The sequence below is a fragment of the Myotis myotis genome, unplaced genomic scaffold (assembly GCF_014108235.1).
Source record: "Myotis myotis isolate mMyoMyo1 unplaced genomic scaffold, mMyoMyo1.p scaffold_m19_p_8, whole genome shotgun sequence".
Classification (NCBI taxonomy): domain Eukaryota; kingdom Metazoa; phylum Chordata; class Mammalia; order Chiroptera; family Vespertilionidae; genus Myotis; species Myotis myotis.
The window spans coordinates 7,115,816-7,135,863 of record NW_023416390.1 but is presented as its reverse complement, the minus strand read 5'-3'; the positions used below and the strand labels follow the sequence as shown (position 1 = coordinate 7,135,863).

The 20,048-nt window shown below is 43.4% G+C and overlaps 1 protein-coding gene across 1 annotated transcript in view; it reads right to left on the bottom strand.

Moving 5' to 3' along the window:
- PLCL1 (phospholipase C like 1 (inactive)) overlaps positions 1–9,649 on the bottom strand; it is a 252,287-nt gene extending 242,638 nt beyond the window's left edge. The window contains exon 1 of the mRNA XM_036320411.1: positions 8,936–9,649. Within this exon, the coding sequence (XP_036176304.1) occupies positions 8,936–9,178 (243 nt within the window). The 5' untranslated portion in view covers positions 9,179–9,649. The remainder of the gene's footprint in view (positions 1–8,935) is intronic.
- Positions 9,650–20,048: the final 10,399 nt, after the last annotated feature.

Sequence of the window (20,048 nt, the reverse complement as noted above, 5' to 3'; positions counted from 1 at the left end):
CAGCAGAATGGGCGCTCTACCCTTCAGCATCATAAAGCAGACACAAGCACAGTACCTTCATGACATAATCATCTATTCGAATTTTCCCACATATTGACGGAAATTTCTACCAAGAAAAAAGGAATTAAATGATTAAACAGAATTTCAGTGTAATGGAATTCCACAAATATTTACCAAACTCCTGCTAAGTGTGAGAAACTATACTAACCTCAAATGTAATTGGGAGGAAATCTCAATAGTATAGTGTCATATCCATTGCACTTAACAAAACTGCAACTTCTTTGGATCAGAAACTCAGATACTCTTTATTGATTTGTTGATGCTGGAAGACAAAACTATCAAACTATAAAATAAATCACATCAGGTTTATTGATTAAATAACTGTCCATCCTTAGCTTGTATAAATTATATCAATGATGGATCATAAATTCTTGTTTTATGGTAAAGATGCTAATTCTGTTCAAAGAGTAAAAATATATTACCAGGAGTTCCACTCCTCTCAAAGGAAAGTGGAATACAAAATTAATGTAAAATCATGGGCATTTTACATGAAAGGTTATAAAACTAAGAAGAAGAAAAAGTGTTCAAATAATCTTTAACACATTGCGGACAGATCACGAGAATTTGCGTGTTTTCTGTTCTAAGGCTCGTAGCCAATCATGAGAATTCTTTAAAAAGATATTAGCTTGTAAGAATAGGTAATAAATAACTTCAAAATGCAACGGGTGTTTAATTTTAAAGCGTGCCTTTAACATTTATGTAAAACGTTTTTTGTGCTCGTTCAATAGAAACTTATCTGGCCACTGGGTAAAGCTAACAATAAAATTACTGGTCCACAATGTGTTTAAGATGGTTTCTCAAAACTCCTTTTAGAATTTATTTGTCAACTAAACTTAGTTTTTAAGATAACCATAAAATGTCTGCTACTTCATCCACAAGAGCTAAGGTATAAATTAATATTATTTAAGAGGACACATTTGTAATACCTTAACCAATAAAGAAATTAAAGATAAAAAAAAGAGAATATACAGCTTGGCCAGCATGGCTCAGTGGTTGATCGTCGACCTATGAACCAGGAGATCACAGTTTGATTCCTGGTCAGGGCACATGCCTGGATTGCAGGCTGGATCCCCAGTGTGGGACATGCAGAAGGCAGCTGATCAATGATTCTCTCTCATCATTGATGTTTCTATCTCTCTCCCCATCTCCCTTCCTCTAAAATCAATAAAAATATATTTTAAAAGAAGATGTATAGTATAAAGATTAAAAACAACCTCAGGAGCTGGACAATTAGAGTCTATTTCCTGGCTCTGACATTTACTACCTAGGTGACCTTGGGCAAGTCACTTATCTGTCCGTCTGTCAAAATGAAAGTAATAATAAAAATACTCACCACGTATGGTTATTGTAAGGCCTGACTGAGTTAATGCACATGAAGTGCTTAGAATGACGCCAGACTCATAATAAAATTATATAAGCATTTGCTACTATTATAAAGAAAATTCCTCAGTAGAAAAATGTCTTCAAGGTGTTACTGTGTTTTATCTACTAGATGAAACATAGAAAGCTACTTAATTATTAATATCATTCCTAAATATATAATATTCAATTATAGCACAGAATCAATAAGTCCAAAATATTTCAAAATGGGAGTTCATCAAATGCTGATGTCTTTGCAACTTACACACCAGCCTCTAGGGATTGTTGACTTGGTCCCGACCTCCACCCCTACACCCTCCTCCAAAAATTAGTCCTGACAAATGATTAAGAAACTACAAGGTCAAGGATACTAATGGGCTACGTTTTATGGAGGTGAAGCTTTCAGAGATTAAAGGCAAAGTGCACATCGCATGGTCTCCTCTCTCTCTCTCTCTCTCTCTCTCCCCCACCCTCCCTCCCTCTCCTGAAACCAACACCCGCCTCACCTGCTGGGAAGCAGAGGAGGGCAGTTTGCGCTGACCCTTCAGACCCAGTTGCCCTTTTCTGGAGCCAGACCCTAACCCAGCCTGAGCTATGGTAGAGGGGAAACATTCTCTGCCCGCTGACACCTCACTCTCTGGCCCTAGGGGGAGGGCCCTTGAGCAGCCCACCCTCATCTTCAGCTGACAGATCTGGGGTGTGAGGTGTGGGCTTTAAGCCACACAGGCTATTTGGCCTGCTTTGGTTTGAAATAATTGGGTCTTAGGGAAAAGCACCAATAAGGTGATCAGATCCAGCTTCTGGAGTTCTGCCTTGTCATCTTGGTCCCAGCTGATAGGAAAGTGTTCTTTTGTCTCCTTTTGCCTTCCTTGTGCATTTACCTCCCTCAACACCTAGCAGGGAAGGTGTTCTGAACACAATCTTATCATTTCTAAGCATTGCTTTTAGCACACAATAATGCAAGTTCAACTACTTTGCATATTGCCTTGTACTTAGCCTACTACAGGTTTAACATCCTTTTAAAGGCCTTGAGCAGGTCAACGTGAAAGTATTAACAAAGCAGATATTCTCTTTCAAAGGTATTTTAAACTTTTGAATACAAAGTTGTATAGTTAAGGGAGAAAAAAATCCTATAATAGCTATACACTTGCATAAATTTACAAATACAAATTTAAAAACTTTGGAAACACTTACTGAAATAGTTTAGTTGTTTTGCTTTGAATAGATTTTATTGTTTTCAAAATTAACTTGCCTTGCTTCTTCCTGGAGTGATAATGATAGTATAAATATGATTCTTTTGTACTTACTATGTATAAGCCTACTTTTCTCAAAGTAATTATTAGTGAGGTGAGTTAAAACGTCACTATTAAAAATAAACTAGATTGTATTGCTCTTAAACACAGCCAATAAAACCACAAATCAAACGCCATTTTAAATTCAAAGGATGATTCCAATACTTTGACACACTGTGATTTTGTTACTGCCAAATATTAACTGAAATACAGAATACATTGTCCAAAACTGAAAACAAAACAGAATGTTGTTGTTACTGAAGTTGAACATTTGGTCCTAATAGCTATTATCCCATTAGAATACTCATTAATTACAATAAATTCTGTCCATTGTACCCTATTATAGGAACTGGGATTCAGAGATGAACTGGGATAGAGATAATTAAGCTAAACAAGAGATAAATAAAAATACAAATAAACTTTTTTACATTATTAAAACACATCAAAACATGAGATTTTGTAAAACTGACAGGTCTTACTGTAATAAGGTTTACTGATTTACGACCTTAGATGTAGACTGTAAGTCACAATCAAATTATTCTCTCTCTCCACCTAATAACCTATGTGCAACGCCCAATGGGAAACTCAAAAAAAAACTCTACTCCTGCCACTTAGTTCTGTGTAGTCACTGTAAGCCGGATATGTTTTTACTGTTCAGTCTTATACACGTCTCAGTCTGGGCATGGCCCCTGAAAGTGGAATGATGCTTACTGTTCACTGTTATGAACGCTCAGCAGAGGTCACTCCAGAAGCAGGGAAGGCTGCTGCAGTTCTTTCTTCCCGCTACTCCCAGGCCTACTGCCTGCGGTCACCCCAGCATTACCGGGTTGTTTGTTCAGTAGCACGAAGGAAAAGGTGAAGTTGGCTGTCCCCTGATGTCTTTTCATAACACCCCACTGTGCCTGAGGTGTTATCCGGCAATATGTGTTCCATTGACATTTTACTGTACAGAATTTCATTACATGTTTTCTCCTCAGCAAAAAGGAAAAGGTTAGGAAAACAACTATTCAGTCGTAATTACAATGTACGTTTGTTTAACCCCTCAAAGGCTGTGTAATTCACTTACACTTTTTGAACCATAATATATTTTCCAAGGAAAACAAATAGTGTAAATTCTCATAGTAGTAGCAAAAACTAATCAACAGGCACTTCTAAAATCTTTCATCAAAATATGACAAGGCTGTTTGTGTGAATTTCATTCATAATTCAAGTCAGAGGGGCTATGAGAAATGACATCAACGAGGCACCACAGGAAGAAGTGACCATTTCTAAGGTGAAATGTGACCATGTGACTATGGCAACATCAGAGGAGGTCAACACTCTGACTGAAGTTACTGGGATTATAAGACAGATCCACCCCAAGAAGTTCAATGCTATTTATGCAGCTGGCTCACACCTCGGAGGAGCACCCTGACTGAAGCCACAGAGCATGTTCATGGCACCCCTTAGAGCAGCGGTTCTCAACCTTCTGGCCCTTTAAATACAGTTCCTCATGTTGTGACCCAACCATAAAATTATTTTCGTTGCTACTTCATAACTGTAATGTTGCTACTGTTATGAATCGTAATGTAAATATGTGATATGCAGGATGGTCTTAGGCGGCCCCTGTGAAAGGGTCGTTTGACGCCAAAGGGGTCGCGACCCACAGGTTGAGAACCGCTGCCTTAGAGCCAAGGCTACCCTGCCCCATTGTATAGTCAGGTTGTGTCCCCAAAATTCACCCATAAGTTATTTGGAACTTTTAATACATATTTCTACCAGCAAAAAAAAAAAAAAAAAAAAAAAAAGCCTATAAATACTGATTCATTCCCAGGCCAATCTACAGAAGCCTATTTAACCTATAGGGTGTCTAAAATGTTTACATCAGTTTTCATTCTTACTTAACTTCCTTGCCTGCCTGCCTGATGGCCCCTAACCACCTCTGCCTGCCTGCCTGATTGCCCCTAACTGCTCCCCTACTAGTCTGATAGCCCCTAACAGCCTCTGCTTCACCCCACACCCGGGACCCAGGATTCCCTCCTCCAGCAGATTGCAGGCACCTGAGATCCAGGCTTCCCTCCCTCTGGCCCACCACAGCCGCAGGGGACCATGGGTGGGCGGCTTCGCCCAGGACCGCAGGGAGGACAGCTTGTCCCTCTCCTGGGCCACAGCCACAGGCGCTGGCATCCAGGACCGCGGGCAGGCAGCTTGTCCCTCTCCCAGGCCGCAGGCACAGCCGCTGGCGCCTGGGACCGCGGGGTGGGCAGCTTGTCCCTCTCCCAGGCCGCAAGCTGGGTGGTCCCCTTTCCTCTCTCGAGAGCTCATTTGTGCCTGGCTGATCCCCATTCCTCTCTCCCCAGCTCATTTGTGCCTGGTTGGTCCCTATTCCTCTCCCCCGTGTTAAGTGTCTGAGCAGTTCTGGTGCGGCATGAGGGCGTGATGACCATTTGCATATTAGCTCTTTATTATATAGGATAAGCTGTAATCCAAAATGTCAAATATTTTAAACATGTAAGTATGATATGAAGTACCCAAGAGACAAATGGCTTACTTTCTTAAGTAGAAATATATTCAAATGCAGAATAGTACATAGTTGTTAGATATTATCAATTTGCATGTAACTAATGTCTTTTTTTATTTTTTTTTAATAAAAATTGTACAAAATGTTAATCAACCACTAATGTCATTTTAAACCACAAGTCATCACGAAGCAATGAAGATGAAGTCTGCTGCAATATTGTGGTAACAACAATGCACTTATCAAAACACATACAACATTTATCAGTGTCAATGCTGTCAAAAATAATCACCCAGGGAGCTCTAGCTGGGTATGCTAACTGGTTAGTGCATCGGCAAGGGTCTCAGATTCGATTCCTGATCAAGGGCACGTTGCAGTCTCCATCCTGGCTTGGGTCTCTCCCTTTCTCTCCCCACCTCCTCCCTCCATTTCACATCCTCTAAAAATCAATGGAAAAATATCCTCAGGTGAGGATTTTTTTAAAATAACACAGGGAAAATGGACAATTTAAAGAGAACCTTGTTTAATTCTCATGTTAAGTTTTTTTTTAAATTTAGGACTGGGCATATAAGTGAAGGAACACAATTAGGTAGAAAGAATATGTGTAAAGATAAATGATGTTATTGCTTCATCAGCTATAAAGGAAATTGTTTTCTCAACTGAACACATGTTTTCATAAATTAGAGAGGGCAAATTTGCTAAAAACATTCCTCTTATTAATATACAAGACAGTCTGTTTTCTGACATGATAGAGAAATGCACTATTCTGATTCATCTAATATTCAAGTTACTAGAGAATCTGCATTCAATCAATTAGAATAGAAACAATGCCTTAATTGAGCTGAAAAGAATTTAATATTTGATGATTCACAATCTTTCAGTGGTTCAGGGATTATCATGAATACTAATCATTACTGCACTGAGGCTATTTGGAACAATATTTAATAGAATGATTAATATAAAATGAACAAAATTCTCTTTGTAAATGTTTCAATGACAAATAAAAAGCACTCCTGGCAATACTATGAAGAGTGCATTTGCTGTCTATACAGAACATGTGCTCTTTATTTCCTATGTAATCTAGACCTTTTTAAGAAACGTCCATTTTTACTCCGTTAAAGTAAACAAAGCAGGGGGCGGCAGATTCATGTCAACAGAAAGGTCCCGGATATCAGTGAGGGGCGAAGCAGAGCTCTCTCCCCCTGGATGGGAACGAGGGCCTCTGGGAACAGACCCCGGCGCCACCACCTATGACCTACCTACCAGGCTATACCTGACAATGAACTGACCAATCTCAATGACTTTAGACAACCTTCCAGGCATCAAAAATGTTTAGAGCAAATCTGAAGATATAATGTCTGTAAAATTGTTATTATATAAAAGGGAAGCTTCAAAGTTTCACCACAGATATGTACAGATACATGTGCTTATACATGCATGGAATATTTCTGGAAGAATACAGAAGAAAGTGTTAACAGCCTTGGGGGTGGACTATGTAAGTGAGTGTGGAGTGGCTAAGAATTTTTCCTTCATACTTTTTTGCAACATTTAATTTTCTTTATCATATGTATATATCACTGTTTCAATAAAACCTAATTTAAATAATAGTAATTCACTTCATTTTCTACCATCTTTATTCTTAAAGGCCATTTATTAGATGCTTATTTTAGTATTAAATAGAGGAAAGATCAAGTTGTCCCCTCTTTTCTTGTCTGCAAAAGAAACTTCAAAACCAAAAAGGCACCATTACCAGCACATGGAACAATTTAGAAAATGCAATTTAAGTACAAGGATTTGTATATGTCCTATACTCCGTTCCTTTTATTTTTTTTACAACACTATAGAGCCCACTGCTTTTTATGATGGTATATTTTAAACTATCTTGTGGTGCTTGTTCTTATACACAGGACCACATTTAGTATTAATATCTTAAAATCCAAACTGTGTTTCCTCCAATACTGTATGATCTCACTTTTATGTCGAATCTAAAAGGAAAAGAAGAAAGATACAGAGAACAGACTGGTAGGGTGGAGCGGTGGGCATCATGGATGAAGGAAGTCCAAAGGTACAAACTCCCAGTTATAAAATAAATAAGTCATGGGGATTGATGTACAACATGGTGAATATAGTTAATGACATCACATTGCATATTTGAAAATTGCTAAGAGTATAAGTCTTAAAAGTCCTCATCACAAAAAAAGAAAATTCTGTAGCTACATATGGTGACAAATGTTAACTAGACTTATGATCATTTCGTATACAAATATCAAATCACACTGTACACCTGAAACTAATATAATGTTGTATGTCAATTTTACCTCAATGAAAAAATATTTTTAAAAAACAAGGAAAAATGTATGTTTCCTAATTGTTATATGTTTTAAACTTCAAAACAATATACTGTCTGATCTGTGGATTAAAAGGGGGAAAAGTAATCATATCCTTTCAATCCAAATTCACACCCAGAAAAGAACACGCCGTTTTCACAAGCTAAAATCACAAAATAAGAGAAAACTACTACAAGTTATTTGCAACTACCACCCACTCTTCTTTTATTATAGAAATCTCCCTGTTGGTTTTAAACGTCGGTGTGTCCGTGTTGGGGGAAAGCCTAGACCATACTTGGCGCTGGGTGCACGTACTGTGGGCGCAGTCTGCCCACACTGGTGCTGGGCGCTCCAGTTCAGAGCTTTAGAAAGAGGCAGCATCATGTGGCGGTTACGCAGCTCAGACCTAAACAAGGCTTCTACATGTATCACACCATGCACCTTGAAGAGTAAGTTCCAAGTCCGTCTTACACTATCATCCTTGGCATATATATATGTACACACACATATATACGTTATGTACATATATGTGTGTGTGTGTGCCAAACTATATAGATAGTTTCATTCTGACTGCCCTGCCAAAATCGATTTTATTCTCACATGCACATGACTGCTCCCATGCATTTACGCTAAGAGGCCCTCTCCCAGAGCCCGTGGGAGAGTTCTGACTTCTAGGAGACCTTACCCAGATGTCCTGCATCCAAAAGATGAAATCTCAAACAGGAAACAAGCCCCAGGTGGAAGGAAGACAGAGAGAAAAGGGGAGGGACAGGCTTATAAAAATCTTGCCAGATGGCTGAAGAGAAGCATTTTCCCTGGATGTGGTGGTGACCACCGGCCCGGGGTGATGCTGGGAGAGCGACTGCTCTCCGCTCGCGCCCTCTCGGCGCAGACACTCGGGGCCCCGCATCGCTCTGTGCTTTGCCGAACGGTCCACTGAAAACTCTGCCTGCCACCAGGAAAATCCCCGCTTCCTGAGATGTGGGGACCGTTTGACGCTAGAGGGTTTTTCTTTTCACTGGAGGGTAAACTGCATTTCCTTTCTTGGGCAGGGGGAGGAGGGGGTGTGAACTTTCGCTGGAGAGCAGCGCGCAACCCCCCGGGTCTGCATTTCTACTGAAACCTCCCCTTCGCCTGCCATCAACGGTTCAGTGACGCTTTCGGAGAAAAGGAGGAAAGATCCATCGAAACGCAAAGACGCAGAGGGGAACTTTTCCTCCACTGCCCGGGGGGAAAGTCACTTCTGCGTCTCCGGCCGAGCGGAGGCTGCGGACCTCCGGGCGAGGCAGGAAGGTTTGCAAATGAAGGGGGCGGGAGAAAACAATGCCGAGCATCCGGCGACCACCCACCGCCCACCCACAGCCCCCTCCCGCTCCCGCGGCAGGACCCGCCTCGCTCACCTTGATGATGCTGCTGCGCCGGGGGGTCGCCCGCGCCGCCTCCAGGAGGCCAGCCTCGCTGTCCGCCGGGGCTCCGGCGGCGCCCGGCAGCACCACCCCGCTGCGCCGGTCCCTCCACCGGCCCGCGGGTGCCACCGCCCCGCCGTCCCCGGGGGCGCCGTCCGGGCCCGCCCGGGGGTCGTCTTCGCCGCCGGCCGCGTCGGGCGGCGCGGGACCCTCCCAGTCAGCCGCGCCCTCGGCCATGTCGGGGCGCCTCAGGTTCCGCGGGGAGACGGCTCGCCCCGCAGCGAATCCGGCCGCTGGGCACGCTGCGCTCCTGCACCGGGAGGCGGCCCTGCCAGACTTTGTCTCACCGCCCGGCGGCCGCGGCTGCAACTTTCTGGAGCGGAGGCATCGCCGGGTAGAGACGTCCGCGCTTCAGTCCAGGAGGCCGGCGGTCCGCTGGGGCGCGGGTGGGGAGCGGAGTGAACGGAGGGAGGAGAGGCGAAAGGAGAGGGAGGTGTCCGGAATGCGATGCGAATGCCCGCTCCGCGCCAGACAAAAGGCACCGGCGTCCGGCTGGGCGGCCCCCGAGGCCGGGACGCGCGCGGCCGGAGAGGGGCCGGAGCCGGGAGACCGCAGCCCGCGCACCCGTCACCTGCCAGCGGCCAGCGGCGCGGCTACCTCGGGAAGCGCGGCGGCGGCGGCGGCGGCGGCCTCCGCTCCGCTCCGCTCTGTTGTGACAGGGAGGGAAGCCTTGTTTTGACAGCCGCGGGATTGGCAGGCGTCTGAGCCTCTCAGGAGTCGCGCCTGGGCGAGCGGGTCGGGCCGACCAATCCCCGCAGCGGAGGGGCGTGCCCGGGCGCGAAGAATGGAATGCGCTCCGAGACGGAGCCGCCTGGGGGGCGCGTGTGCCCCAGCGAGGATGCGAGCGCGTGTGTGTGCACCCGCCCGCGCGCCGTGTAGATTTCAGGAAGTTTGGATATTCGAATTAAGCCCGAAAAGCCAACAGAACTGCGGGGTAGAAAAGGGAGGGGGCCGAGGTAGGAAACCTTTCCTCTGCAAAGCAAAGCAATTTGGAGGGAAGGGAGCGGTGCGTATAATGTCAAAACGTTTGGGGTTCGCACCATCAGCGGTTCATTGGCTCTCAGTCAACCCTTAGAAGTCAAGTCCATGCAGAGATAAACTACGGTTTACTGGGGCCCTAGAGTTGAATAATTTGCTTAAGATTTTATAGAGAGATTTTCAGTTCACTTTGCAATGCGAATAAATATGACAAGGGAAGCGCATCAGATAAAAGAGGTAAGGGTAATAGGAAACTGAGCTAATTAAATCCCTGTGGAGAGTGACCTTTACCAAAGCACAATTATGGTGAATGTTGGCTAACTACAAGGTGAGGTGAGGGACTTAGTCTCTTATCATGAAACATCCCTCTTTGATAATGGTTCAACCTCCTCTCTCTAGATCATCCTGTGTAAACATATTTTGCTCATTTCCAGCAAGCTAGCAACCAAGAGGAAAGATGTCTTTGGATGATGCATGAAGTCACTGAAATTAACCACAACATGCTCACACAGATGCCAAGGATGGCTCTGAGATTTCCCTGGTAGAACAGAAGATTTGACATTTTGATTTGAAGGCTGTTTAATATTGGAATCTATATTAAAATTCTTATAACATTAAATTATATTTTAATTATTAATAATTTAATACTTTGATATGTTACTTGTTCCTTTGGCCAAGAGCATGAGAAATTCTTCAGCCTTTTAGACCCAGAATTTGTTAAAATCTCAGAATTTTCTAAATACAAGGAGATTTAAGAACCATATAGGGCAACCCTTTTCTTTTGCAGATGAGATGAAGGCCTAAGGAGGCTTAGTTTCTTGTCTACTAGTTAGTGCAGGACCTGAAATTACAATCTGCCACTCAACTCCTCCAGTGATTGCTTCACTGCTTTATCTGTCTCCTCTGGGCTGCAACCAGCCAGACCTGGATGAGGTCCTTGGGAGTTTTCAGACTTGATATTTACCAACTTTCAGGTAAGACTGAGAAGGCTTGAGTTTACCTTTTCATTGCAAATACAAATGCAGCCCAGTAATGAATGTACTGTAGATTAGCAACCTGTGGTTTTAAAACCAACACTGCCCTCTAGTGAGATTTTGAGAACTGCATCCATAATGGCAAATGCTTTTTTTCCTTTCTTTCTGGTAAGTAAAAGATTGGGGGAAACTCAATTAAAGTTTCCTTTTCGGCTATCTGCATTTATAACCCAAGTAGAGGAAGGAAGTGAAAGGCCATGCAAACTTCAAACAACCATACCTGCTCTTCATCTCCATCAGTTCAGGGAATTCTCATCTAGTATAGGAAGTACTTTCACTTACTATCCTCGACAAATATAACATTTTAGATTATCATTTTTCCTTGATATTCAACTAGCACTGTGGTTTATTTCTGGCTTCTACAGCACTCACCATTTATTGAAGAGGCTTTCTTTTCTCCATTTTATATTTTTGGCTCCTCTGCCAAAAATTATTTGCCCATATACATGTGGTTTTATTTCTGGGCTCTCAATTTTGTTCCAATTAAATGATATCCAGTTGGACTCCTCTCATCTCTTCCCACTCTTAGCAGCCTTCTCTCTCACCTTCATGTGATGGCAAACATACACACACGCGCGCGCACACACTACCCACTCTGAGTGTCTATTCATAAAGGCTGTTGTTGTCTAATTCAGCGGTCGCCAACCTTTCGGACCTCATGGACCACCAGTGGTCCACGGACCACCTGTTGGCGACTGCTGCTCCAAAGGTTTCCTTAAACCAGTGGTCTCCAACCTTTCGGACCTCATGGACCACCAGTGGTCCGCGGACCGCCGGTTGGCGACCGCTGGTCTAATTCATTCTGTTTTTCCTCAGGCAGTTGGCCCCTGATCTAGCATAAGCTCAGAAAACTTCTCCTGGTATTCATGTTTACAGTTTTTTAAAAAACCTCCACTGAAACTGCTCCTACTCGGGGATAGATTCTACTCTGTGGCCACACTCCCAGGATTGAGAGGAAGGTTTGCGAGATTTGGTTAAGTCAGCAGCCGTGGACACATTCCTACCCCTCCATTAACAAGTCCTCTTTCCAAATTACTATCATCCACATTCTTCCTCCCAACCTTTCACCAAGTAACATGCTGCAATCTCTTGGTTGACAAATTGGAAGCTGGGGGTGGAGGGGTTGGGGGTGGAGAAAGGAGGTGAATAAGAGTAATGACTTAGCAATTCAAATGTCACCACCTTAGAGAAGTCTTCTCTGACCACAAATCTCAACTTGCCCTTTCAACCCCACACGTATACCATGTTACTCATTTTGTTGTTTTATTTTATCATAGGATTTTATCACTTGAATAAACTGTCCTGTCTGTGGCATTGTTTACATACTTTTGTATTCTGTCATGCTGACCTCCTATCTCTGCCCCCCTACTAGTTCTGCTAACTACTTTCTATGTTCCAGGTTATCCTCTGTGCAGTATTCTGAGCTCCTCTTTACAGAGAAGGAAACTAAAGATCAACTTAGCTTGCTCAAAGTGCACTGAAAGGTTACTGGTTCAATTCCTGGTCAGGGAACATACCGGGTTGTGGTTTTGATGTCCAGTGAGGGAGTGGTCAGTGTTTCTCTCCCTTTCTCTCTCTAAGCATATCCTCCGGTGAGTCTGTTTTGGTTTATATTCTGTGTATTAACTTACTTCGACATGGATCCTGGAGTTGGAGCTCATGTCAAGGTCATGCTCCCCACCAATGCATAAGCCACAGAGGCATTTATATGAAAGGTACTACTGGAATAGCATAGTGAGGCCCCCAAGAAAACTTGTTTCTCTTCTTTCTCTATTGTATTTGACAACTTGAATCTCTGCCAGGTATGAAGTTATAAAAAAAAAAAAAAAAAACCTCTTCAAGCCCTAACCAGTTTGGCTCAGTGGATAGAGCGTCGGCCTGTGAACTGAAGGGTCGCAGGTTCAATTCCAGTTAAAGGCATGTATCTTGGTTGCGGGTACATCCCCAGTGGGGGGTGTGCAGGAGGCAGCTGATCAATGTTTCTCTCTCATTAATGTTTCTAACTCTCTATCCCTCTCCCTTCTTCTCTGTAAAAAAATCAAAAAAATATATTAAACAAAAAAACTCTTCAAGTCAATTCCCTATATGTTACACTTGCAATGCAGGATTTAATATGATGTAGGTTTCTTCTCTTCTCCCCCATCCCAGGTTCATACCCCAAATCTAATACATCTGCATGTGGGAGTTTTTCCTCCAATTTTTGCCAAGAAATTAAGTTTATTAATGCTTTCCAGCTTCTTAGGACCCACTGGAAGAAAATATAGTCATATTTCTTTCTCTAATACACTCCTTTCCTTCATAACGTATGACTCATCCCTATCTTGTTAACCTTATTAATATGCCTTTGTTGCATTCTACCTCAAATATTTTGAGAGGAAGAGGCAGAGTGCACTAGTACTTCAAATAAAGAGAAAGTTGTAATGCATTTTCTAAATTAAAATATAAGACAAGGGTAAAGTATGGTCTCTTTCGTAATCCCTTTTTTTTTTTTAAATATATTTTATTGATTTTTTACAGAGAGGAAGGGAGAGAGATAGCTAGAAACATCGATGAGAGAGAAACATCGATCAGCTGCCTCCTGCACATCTCCCACTGGGGATGTGCCCGCAAGCCAGGTACATGCCCTTGACCGGAATCGAACCTGGGACCCTTTAGTCCGCAGGCTGACGCTCTATCCACCGAGCCAAACCAGTTTCGGCTCGTAATCCCTTTTTAGTTTCCAGTAAGTTTTCAGATGTACAGCTCTTTTGTTAAGCACAATATATTTATCTGCCTTATAAAATGAGGAGCTATTTTTAAAAAGTGAGTCCTTTCTTTTAAAAAAATCCCATCTGATGCCAAGAGTCTGGTGAAAGCTAGATTGCTAGCATTAACCCCTGTGAGAAGAAACCAAGATGGCGGCATAGGTAAACACCTGAAATTGCTGCCTCACACATCCACTTCAAAAATACAACTAAAAGACAAAACAGACATCATCCAGAACCACAGGAAGGCTGGCTGAGTGGAAATTCTACAACTAGAAGGAAAGAGAAAAGCACACTGAGACTCAGAGGAGGTGCGGAAGTAAAGCGCAGAGGTACGGAGGTGCATACGGCAAGGGCTGGCAACTGAGGATGCGGGTGTCTTTTTCAATCGGGAGGGAGACACACGCTCCCACTCTGAACTCCAGTTCCAGGCGAGTCTCTGGGGACCCAGATTCATATGGGGAGAAACTGGACTGTCTGGCAGCGGGCGAAACTTGAGGGCGGCTTTCTCTCAGAGGTGCTTGCAGCAGTTACCACGGGACACTGAGACCCGGGGCCTATTAGGGCAGGACTGAGGAGCAGCCATAGCTGTATGCTCCGCCCTGTTGATTCCCTGAGACCCCGCCCTGCCCAAGCTGTTCGAAGAGGCTTTTTCATATGAATGGCCTGGCCCTTTGCAATCTAAAATTACCTAACAAACTTCAGCTGGGTCAGAGAGACCCGGAACATCCAAAAGAAGGATGCTGTGGGAAGGTCCCACAGCAGCTTGCATTGCTTCACAGCTGGGCCTCATCTGGGCACCTCCACATCCCAAACAAAGAAGAGAAATCTGCAGATCTCTCCATAGCTCCTGCTGCGTAGCCTCAGGCAGAGGCTAAATTAGCACCTCCATAGAGATCCAAGAGCCAGTGTACCCAGTGGTCAGAGTGGGACCATCCAGATCACAACTCCTCAGATCCATAAGGGACAAACTCAGGGGGCAGACTCAGTGAGCACCAAAGCCCCCACTGAAGCAAGTCTTGCCCCAGAAGGGTGTCTCCAGCACGGAAGTTTTCCCACCTTAGACACAGCTGATTCTCACAGCAAATTGGCGTAGAGGTCAATTCCTCCCAGTGATACCAACTACAATCAAGGCTTAACTACAACAAGACTGTGCACACAGCCCACAAAGGGGTGCACCAAGAGTTTCCACCTCAGGTAATTGGGGAGGCTGAGCCACTGGGCCCTATAGGACACCTAGCACACAAAGCCACTCTATCAACACAGGGAAGCAGCCAAAATGCGGAGACAAAGAAACAGGACACAAATGACAGAAATGGAGGAAAGCAAACTACTGGATATAGAGTTCCAAACCACGGTTATAAGGTTTTTCAAGAATTTTCTAGAAATCGCCGATAAATTTAGTAAGACCCTCAATAAGTCTAGTGAGACCCTCGAGGATATAAACAAGGACCAACTAGAAATTAAGCATACACTGACTGAAATAAAGAATGTTATACAGAGATCCAACAGCAGACTAGAGGATCCCAAGAATCAAGTCAAAGATTTGAAATACGAAGAAGCAAAAAACACCCAACCGGAAAAACAAAAAGAAAAAAGAATACGAAGATAGTGTAAGGAGACTCTGGGACAACTTCAAGCGTACCAACATCCGAATTATAGGGGTGCCAGGAGATGAGAGAGAGCAAGATATTGAAAACCTATTTGAAGAAATAATGACAGAAAACTTCCCCTACCTGGTGAAAGAAATAGACTTCCAAGTCCAGGAAGCGCAGAGAACCCCAAACAAAAGGAATCCAAAGAGGACCACACCAAGACACATCATCATTAAAATGCCAAGAGCAAAAGACAAAGAGAGAATCTTAAAAGCAGCAAGAGAAAGACAGTCAGTTCCCTACAAGGGAGTACCCATACGACTGTCAGCTGATTTCTCAACAGAAACCATGCAGGCCAGAAGGGAGTGGCAAGAAATATTCCAAGTGATGAAAAGCAAGAAACTACATTCAAGATTACTTTACCCAGCAAAGCTATCATTCAGAATTGAAGGTCAGATAAAGTACTTCACAGATAAGAAAAAGCTAAAGGAGTTCATCACCACCAAACCAGTATTATATGAAATGCTGAAAGGTATTCTTTAAGAAGAGGAAGAAGGGAGAAACTAAGATGGCGGCATAGATAAACACCAGGAAATTGCTGCTTCCCACAACAATCGATAAATGCATCAAAAACACAAGGTGGACATCATCCAGAACTACAGGAGGGCTGGCTGAGTGTAAATTCTACAACTAGAAGGAAAGAAAAGCACACTGAGAGCGGGAGGAGCTGCGGAGTTGGAGTGCAGAGGTACGAGGGCTCGCGCGCGCGCGTGTGCGGAAAGGGTCTGGCACCTGAGGACGCGGCTGTCTTTTTTAATCCGGAGGGAGACACAAGCTCCCCACGGCTCTGAAATCCGGTTCCAGGAAGTCTCTGGGGACCCAGGACTCATACGGGGAGATACTGGACTGTCTGGCAGCGGGCGAGCTTGAGAGCGGCTTTCCCTCAGAGGTGCTTGCAGCCATTGCCGGGACACTGGGACTCGCGACTCCTTAGGGCGGGGCTGAGGCTCCGCCATAGCTGCTTTCTCCGCCCTTTGATTCCTTGAGACCCTGCCCCGCCCAGGCTGCGGCAGAGGCTTTTGCATATGAATGCCCCGGCCATTTGCAACCTGTAATTACCTAACCACAGCCGAGCCAGATAGACCCAGAGCTTCCAAGAGAAGGCCCAAGGCCCCACAGCGGCTTGCATTGCTACACAGCTGAGCATCATCAGGGCACTTCCAAACTCCAAAAAAAAGGAAGGGGATTCTGCAGTTCTCTTCGTAGTTCCTGCTGTGTAACCTCAGGCAGAGGCTAAATTAGCACCTCCTTAGATCCAAGAGCCACTGTACCCAGTGGTCAGAGGGGGACCATCCAGATCACAACTCCTCAGATCCATAAGGGACACACTCAGGGTGCAGTCTCAGTGAGCACCAAAGCCCCACTGAAGCAAGTCTTGCCCCAGAAGGGTGTCTCCAGCACAGAAGTTCTCCCACTGCAGACACAGCTGATTCTCACTGCCAATTGCCCTGGAGGTCAATTCCTCCCAGTGATCCTACAACAACCAAGGCATAGCTACAACAAGACTGTGCACAAAGCCCACAAAGGGGTGCACCAAGAGTGTCCACCTCAGGTAACTGGGGAGGCTGAGCCACTGGGCCCTACAGGACACCTAGCACACAAAGCCACTCTATCAACACAGGGAAGCAGCCAAAATGCGGAGACAACGAAACAGGTCACAAATGGCAGAAATGGAGGAAAACAAACGACTGGATATAGAGTTCAAGGCCACGTTTATAAGGTTTTTCAAGAATTTTATGGAAACCGCTGATAAATTTAATGAGTCCCTCAATAAGTATAGTGAGACCATGGAGGACATGAAAAAGGACCAACTAGAAATTAAGCATACACTGACTGAAATAAAGAATAATCTACGGAGATCCAACAGCAGACAAGAGGATCCCAAGAATCAAGTCAAAGATTTGAAATACAAAGACACAAAAAATACCCACCCGAAAAAGAAAAAAGAAAAGAGATTCCAAAAATATGAAGATAGTGTAAGGAGCCTCTGGGACAACTTCAAGCGTACCAACATCAGAATTATAGGGGTACCAGAAGAAGAGAGAGGGCAAGATATTGAAAACCTATTTGAAGAAATAATGACAGAAAACTTACCCTACCTGGTGAAAGAAATAGACTTCCAAGTCCAGGAAGCGCAGAGAACCCCAAACAAAAGGAATCCAAAGAGGACCACACCAAGACACGTCATCATTAAAATGCCAAGAGCAAAAGACAAAGAGAGAATCTTAAAAGCAGCAAGAGAAAGACAGTCAGTTACCTACAAGGGAGTACCCATACGACTGTCAGCTGATTTCTCAACAGAAACCATGCAGGCCAGAAGGGAGTGGCAAGAAATATTCAAAGTGATGAATAGCATGAACCTGCAACCAAGATTACTTTACCCAGCAAAGCTATCATTCAGAATTGAAGGTCAGATAAAGTACTTCACAGATAAGAAAAAGCTAAAGGAGTTCATCACCACCAAACCAGCATTATATGAAATGCTGAAAGGTATTCTTTAAGAAGAGGAAGAAGAAAAAGGAACTCTTACCATTTGTCACAGCATGGATGGAACTGGAGAGTGGATAAATACCACATGATCTCACTCATTTGTGAAATATAATGAACAACATAAACTGATGAACAAGGACTGATCCAGAGACGGAGAGGCATTGATTGGAATGTCGGGCTTTGGAGGGAGGGTAGGGGAGGGTGGGGGTAAGGGGGAAAGATCAACCAAAGGACTTACATGCAAGCATATAGGCATAACCAATGGACACGGACAACAGGGGGGTGAGGGCATGAGTGGGGGGGGGGGAGAGTAGAGGGTAACGTGGGGACAAGGACACATATGTAATATCTTAATCAATAAAAATATATTTTAAAAAAAGAAAGAAAAAAAAAGAAGAGGAAGAAGAAGAAAAAGGTAAAGATAAAAATTATGAACAACAAATACATATCTAACAACAAGCGAATCTAAAAATCAAGTGAATAAAAAAATCTGATGAACAGAATAAACTGGTGAATATAATAGAATCAGGGGCATAGAAAGGGAGTGGACTGACAATTCTTGGGGGGAAAGGGGTATGGGAGTGTGGGGGTGCGGGAAGAGACTGGACGAAAATCATACACCTATGGATGAGGACAGTGGGGGGTGGGGTGGTAAGGGCAGAGGGTGGAGTGGGAACCGGGTGGAGGGGAGCTATGGGGGGGAAAAAAAGAGGAACAACTGTAATAATCTGAACAATAAAGATTTAAAATAAAAATTAAAAAAGTGAGTCCTTTCTTTTAAAAAAATTCCATCTGATGCCAAGGGTCTGGTGAAAGCTAGATTGCTAGCATTAACCCCTGTGAGAACCTCACAATTCTCGCCCTCACTGACTCATATAACTGATCAAGGATGCAGCTGCTTCTGCCCTTAACCCACAGCTGTTGAACTGCACTTGGGACTTCCGCCATTATCCTATATAATAAAAGGGTAGTATGCAAATTGTCCCCTCGACCAGGAGTTCGGCCAGGGGGCGGGGTCAGCGGGGGGAAGATAGGGAGGCCCCAGCTGGCAGCTACTAAGGACCCTACCAGTGCACAAGTTTCATGCACTGAGCCTCTAGTCTGCTCTATATAAAATGTACTGGTGAAGCTTTTCAGATAATGTCACAATTGTTTTTGAAAGGTTTGGAAAATAAAGCATATTGCAGGAATCATCTGTATTACTACACAGCAGCAAACTTAAACTGTGAAGTGGGATAAAAAAAAAACATGGTAGAATACTACATAAAAATAATTTTAAAAACATGGTAGAATGCTACATATGGTATAAATGAGACGTTAGAGAGCCTTTTTTAAATCTTCTTCTAGCCAAAGTGGTATTTTAATAACCAAACTGATAGCTGCATATATAATTGACTTGGAATATTCTTTATGAGCAAATACTTAAAACTCTAGGGGGGAAAAAAGTACCAAATACTATTATTTTTATACTGTCATTTCTAAAGGAAGGAATCTTTTTCTGATTTTTGATAAATGATATACTTCTCATCAACATAAATTCTGGTGTAAATTCTAACTTCAGAAAAATAAAATATGTGGGTAAAATTGAATCTTACCCCTTTATCTACTTTAACTTTTCCTAGCTTCAAAATATGGATTAAAACGGTTTTCATTTGTTTCTTTTCTGAATATGTAAAGGATAGTTTGTGATCTGTGATTGAAACTAAAGTCAAAGAAGTATTTCTTTCTTGTGCACCCAATAGGTGAGAAAATAGCTTTTATTTAATTATAAAAATATATTTTTTTCTCTCATGTAATTCTCTCATTCACCAAGCTTTAATAACATTCACTAAGATTACATGGAAATACTTCATTAACACTCTGTCCTGACGCAGATCTTCATACTCAGGGGAGATGTTTACTGACCTCCCTGTGGGAACGGTATACATCCTCATCCCATTGACAGCAGGCTCAGCCACGTGACTTGGTTGGCCAGTGAAAGATGAGTGGAAGAGCCCCTTCTAAACAGATGCTTTAAGAGCCAGCATATGCTTAACCATGACATCTCTTTCTCTGCCACAAGATTAATGGGTATCAAATAGAAGCTGGATCCTGAGTGAAAACAGCATGGAGTAGAGATCAAACCAACCTATAGTGGATGTGTAAC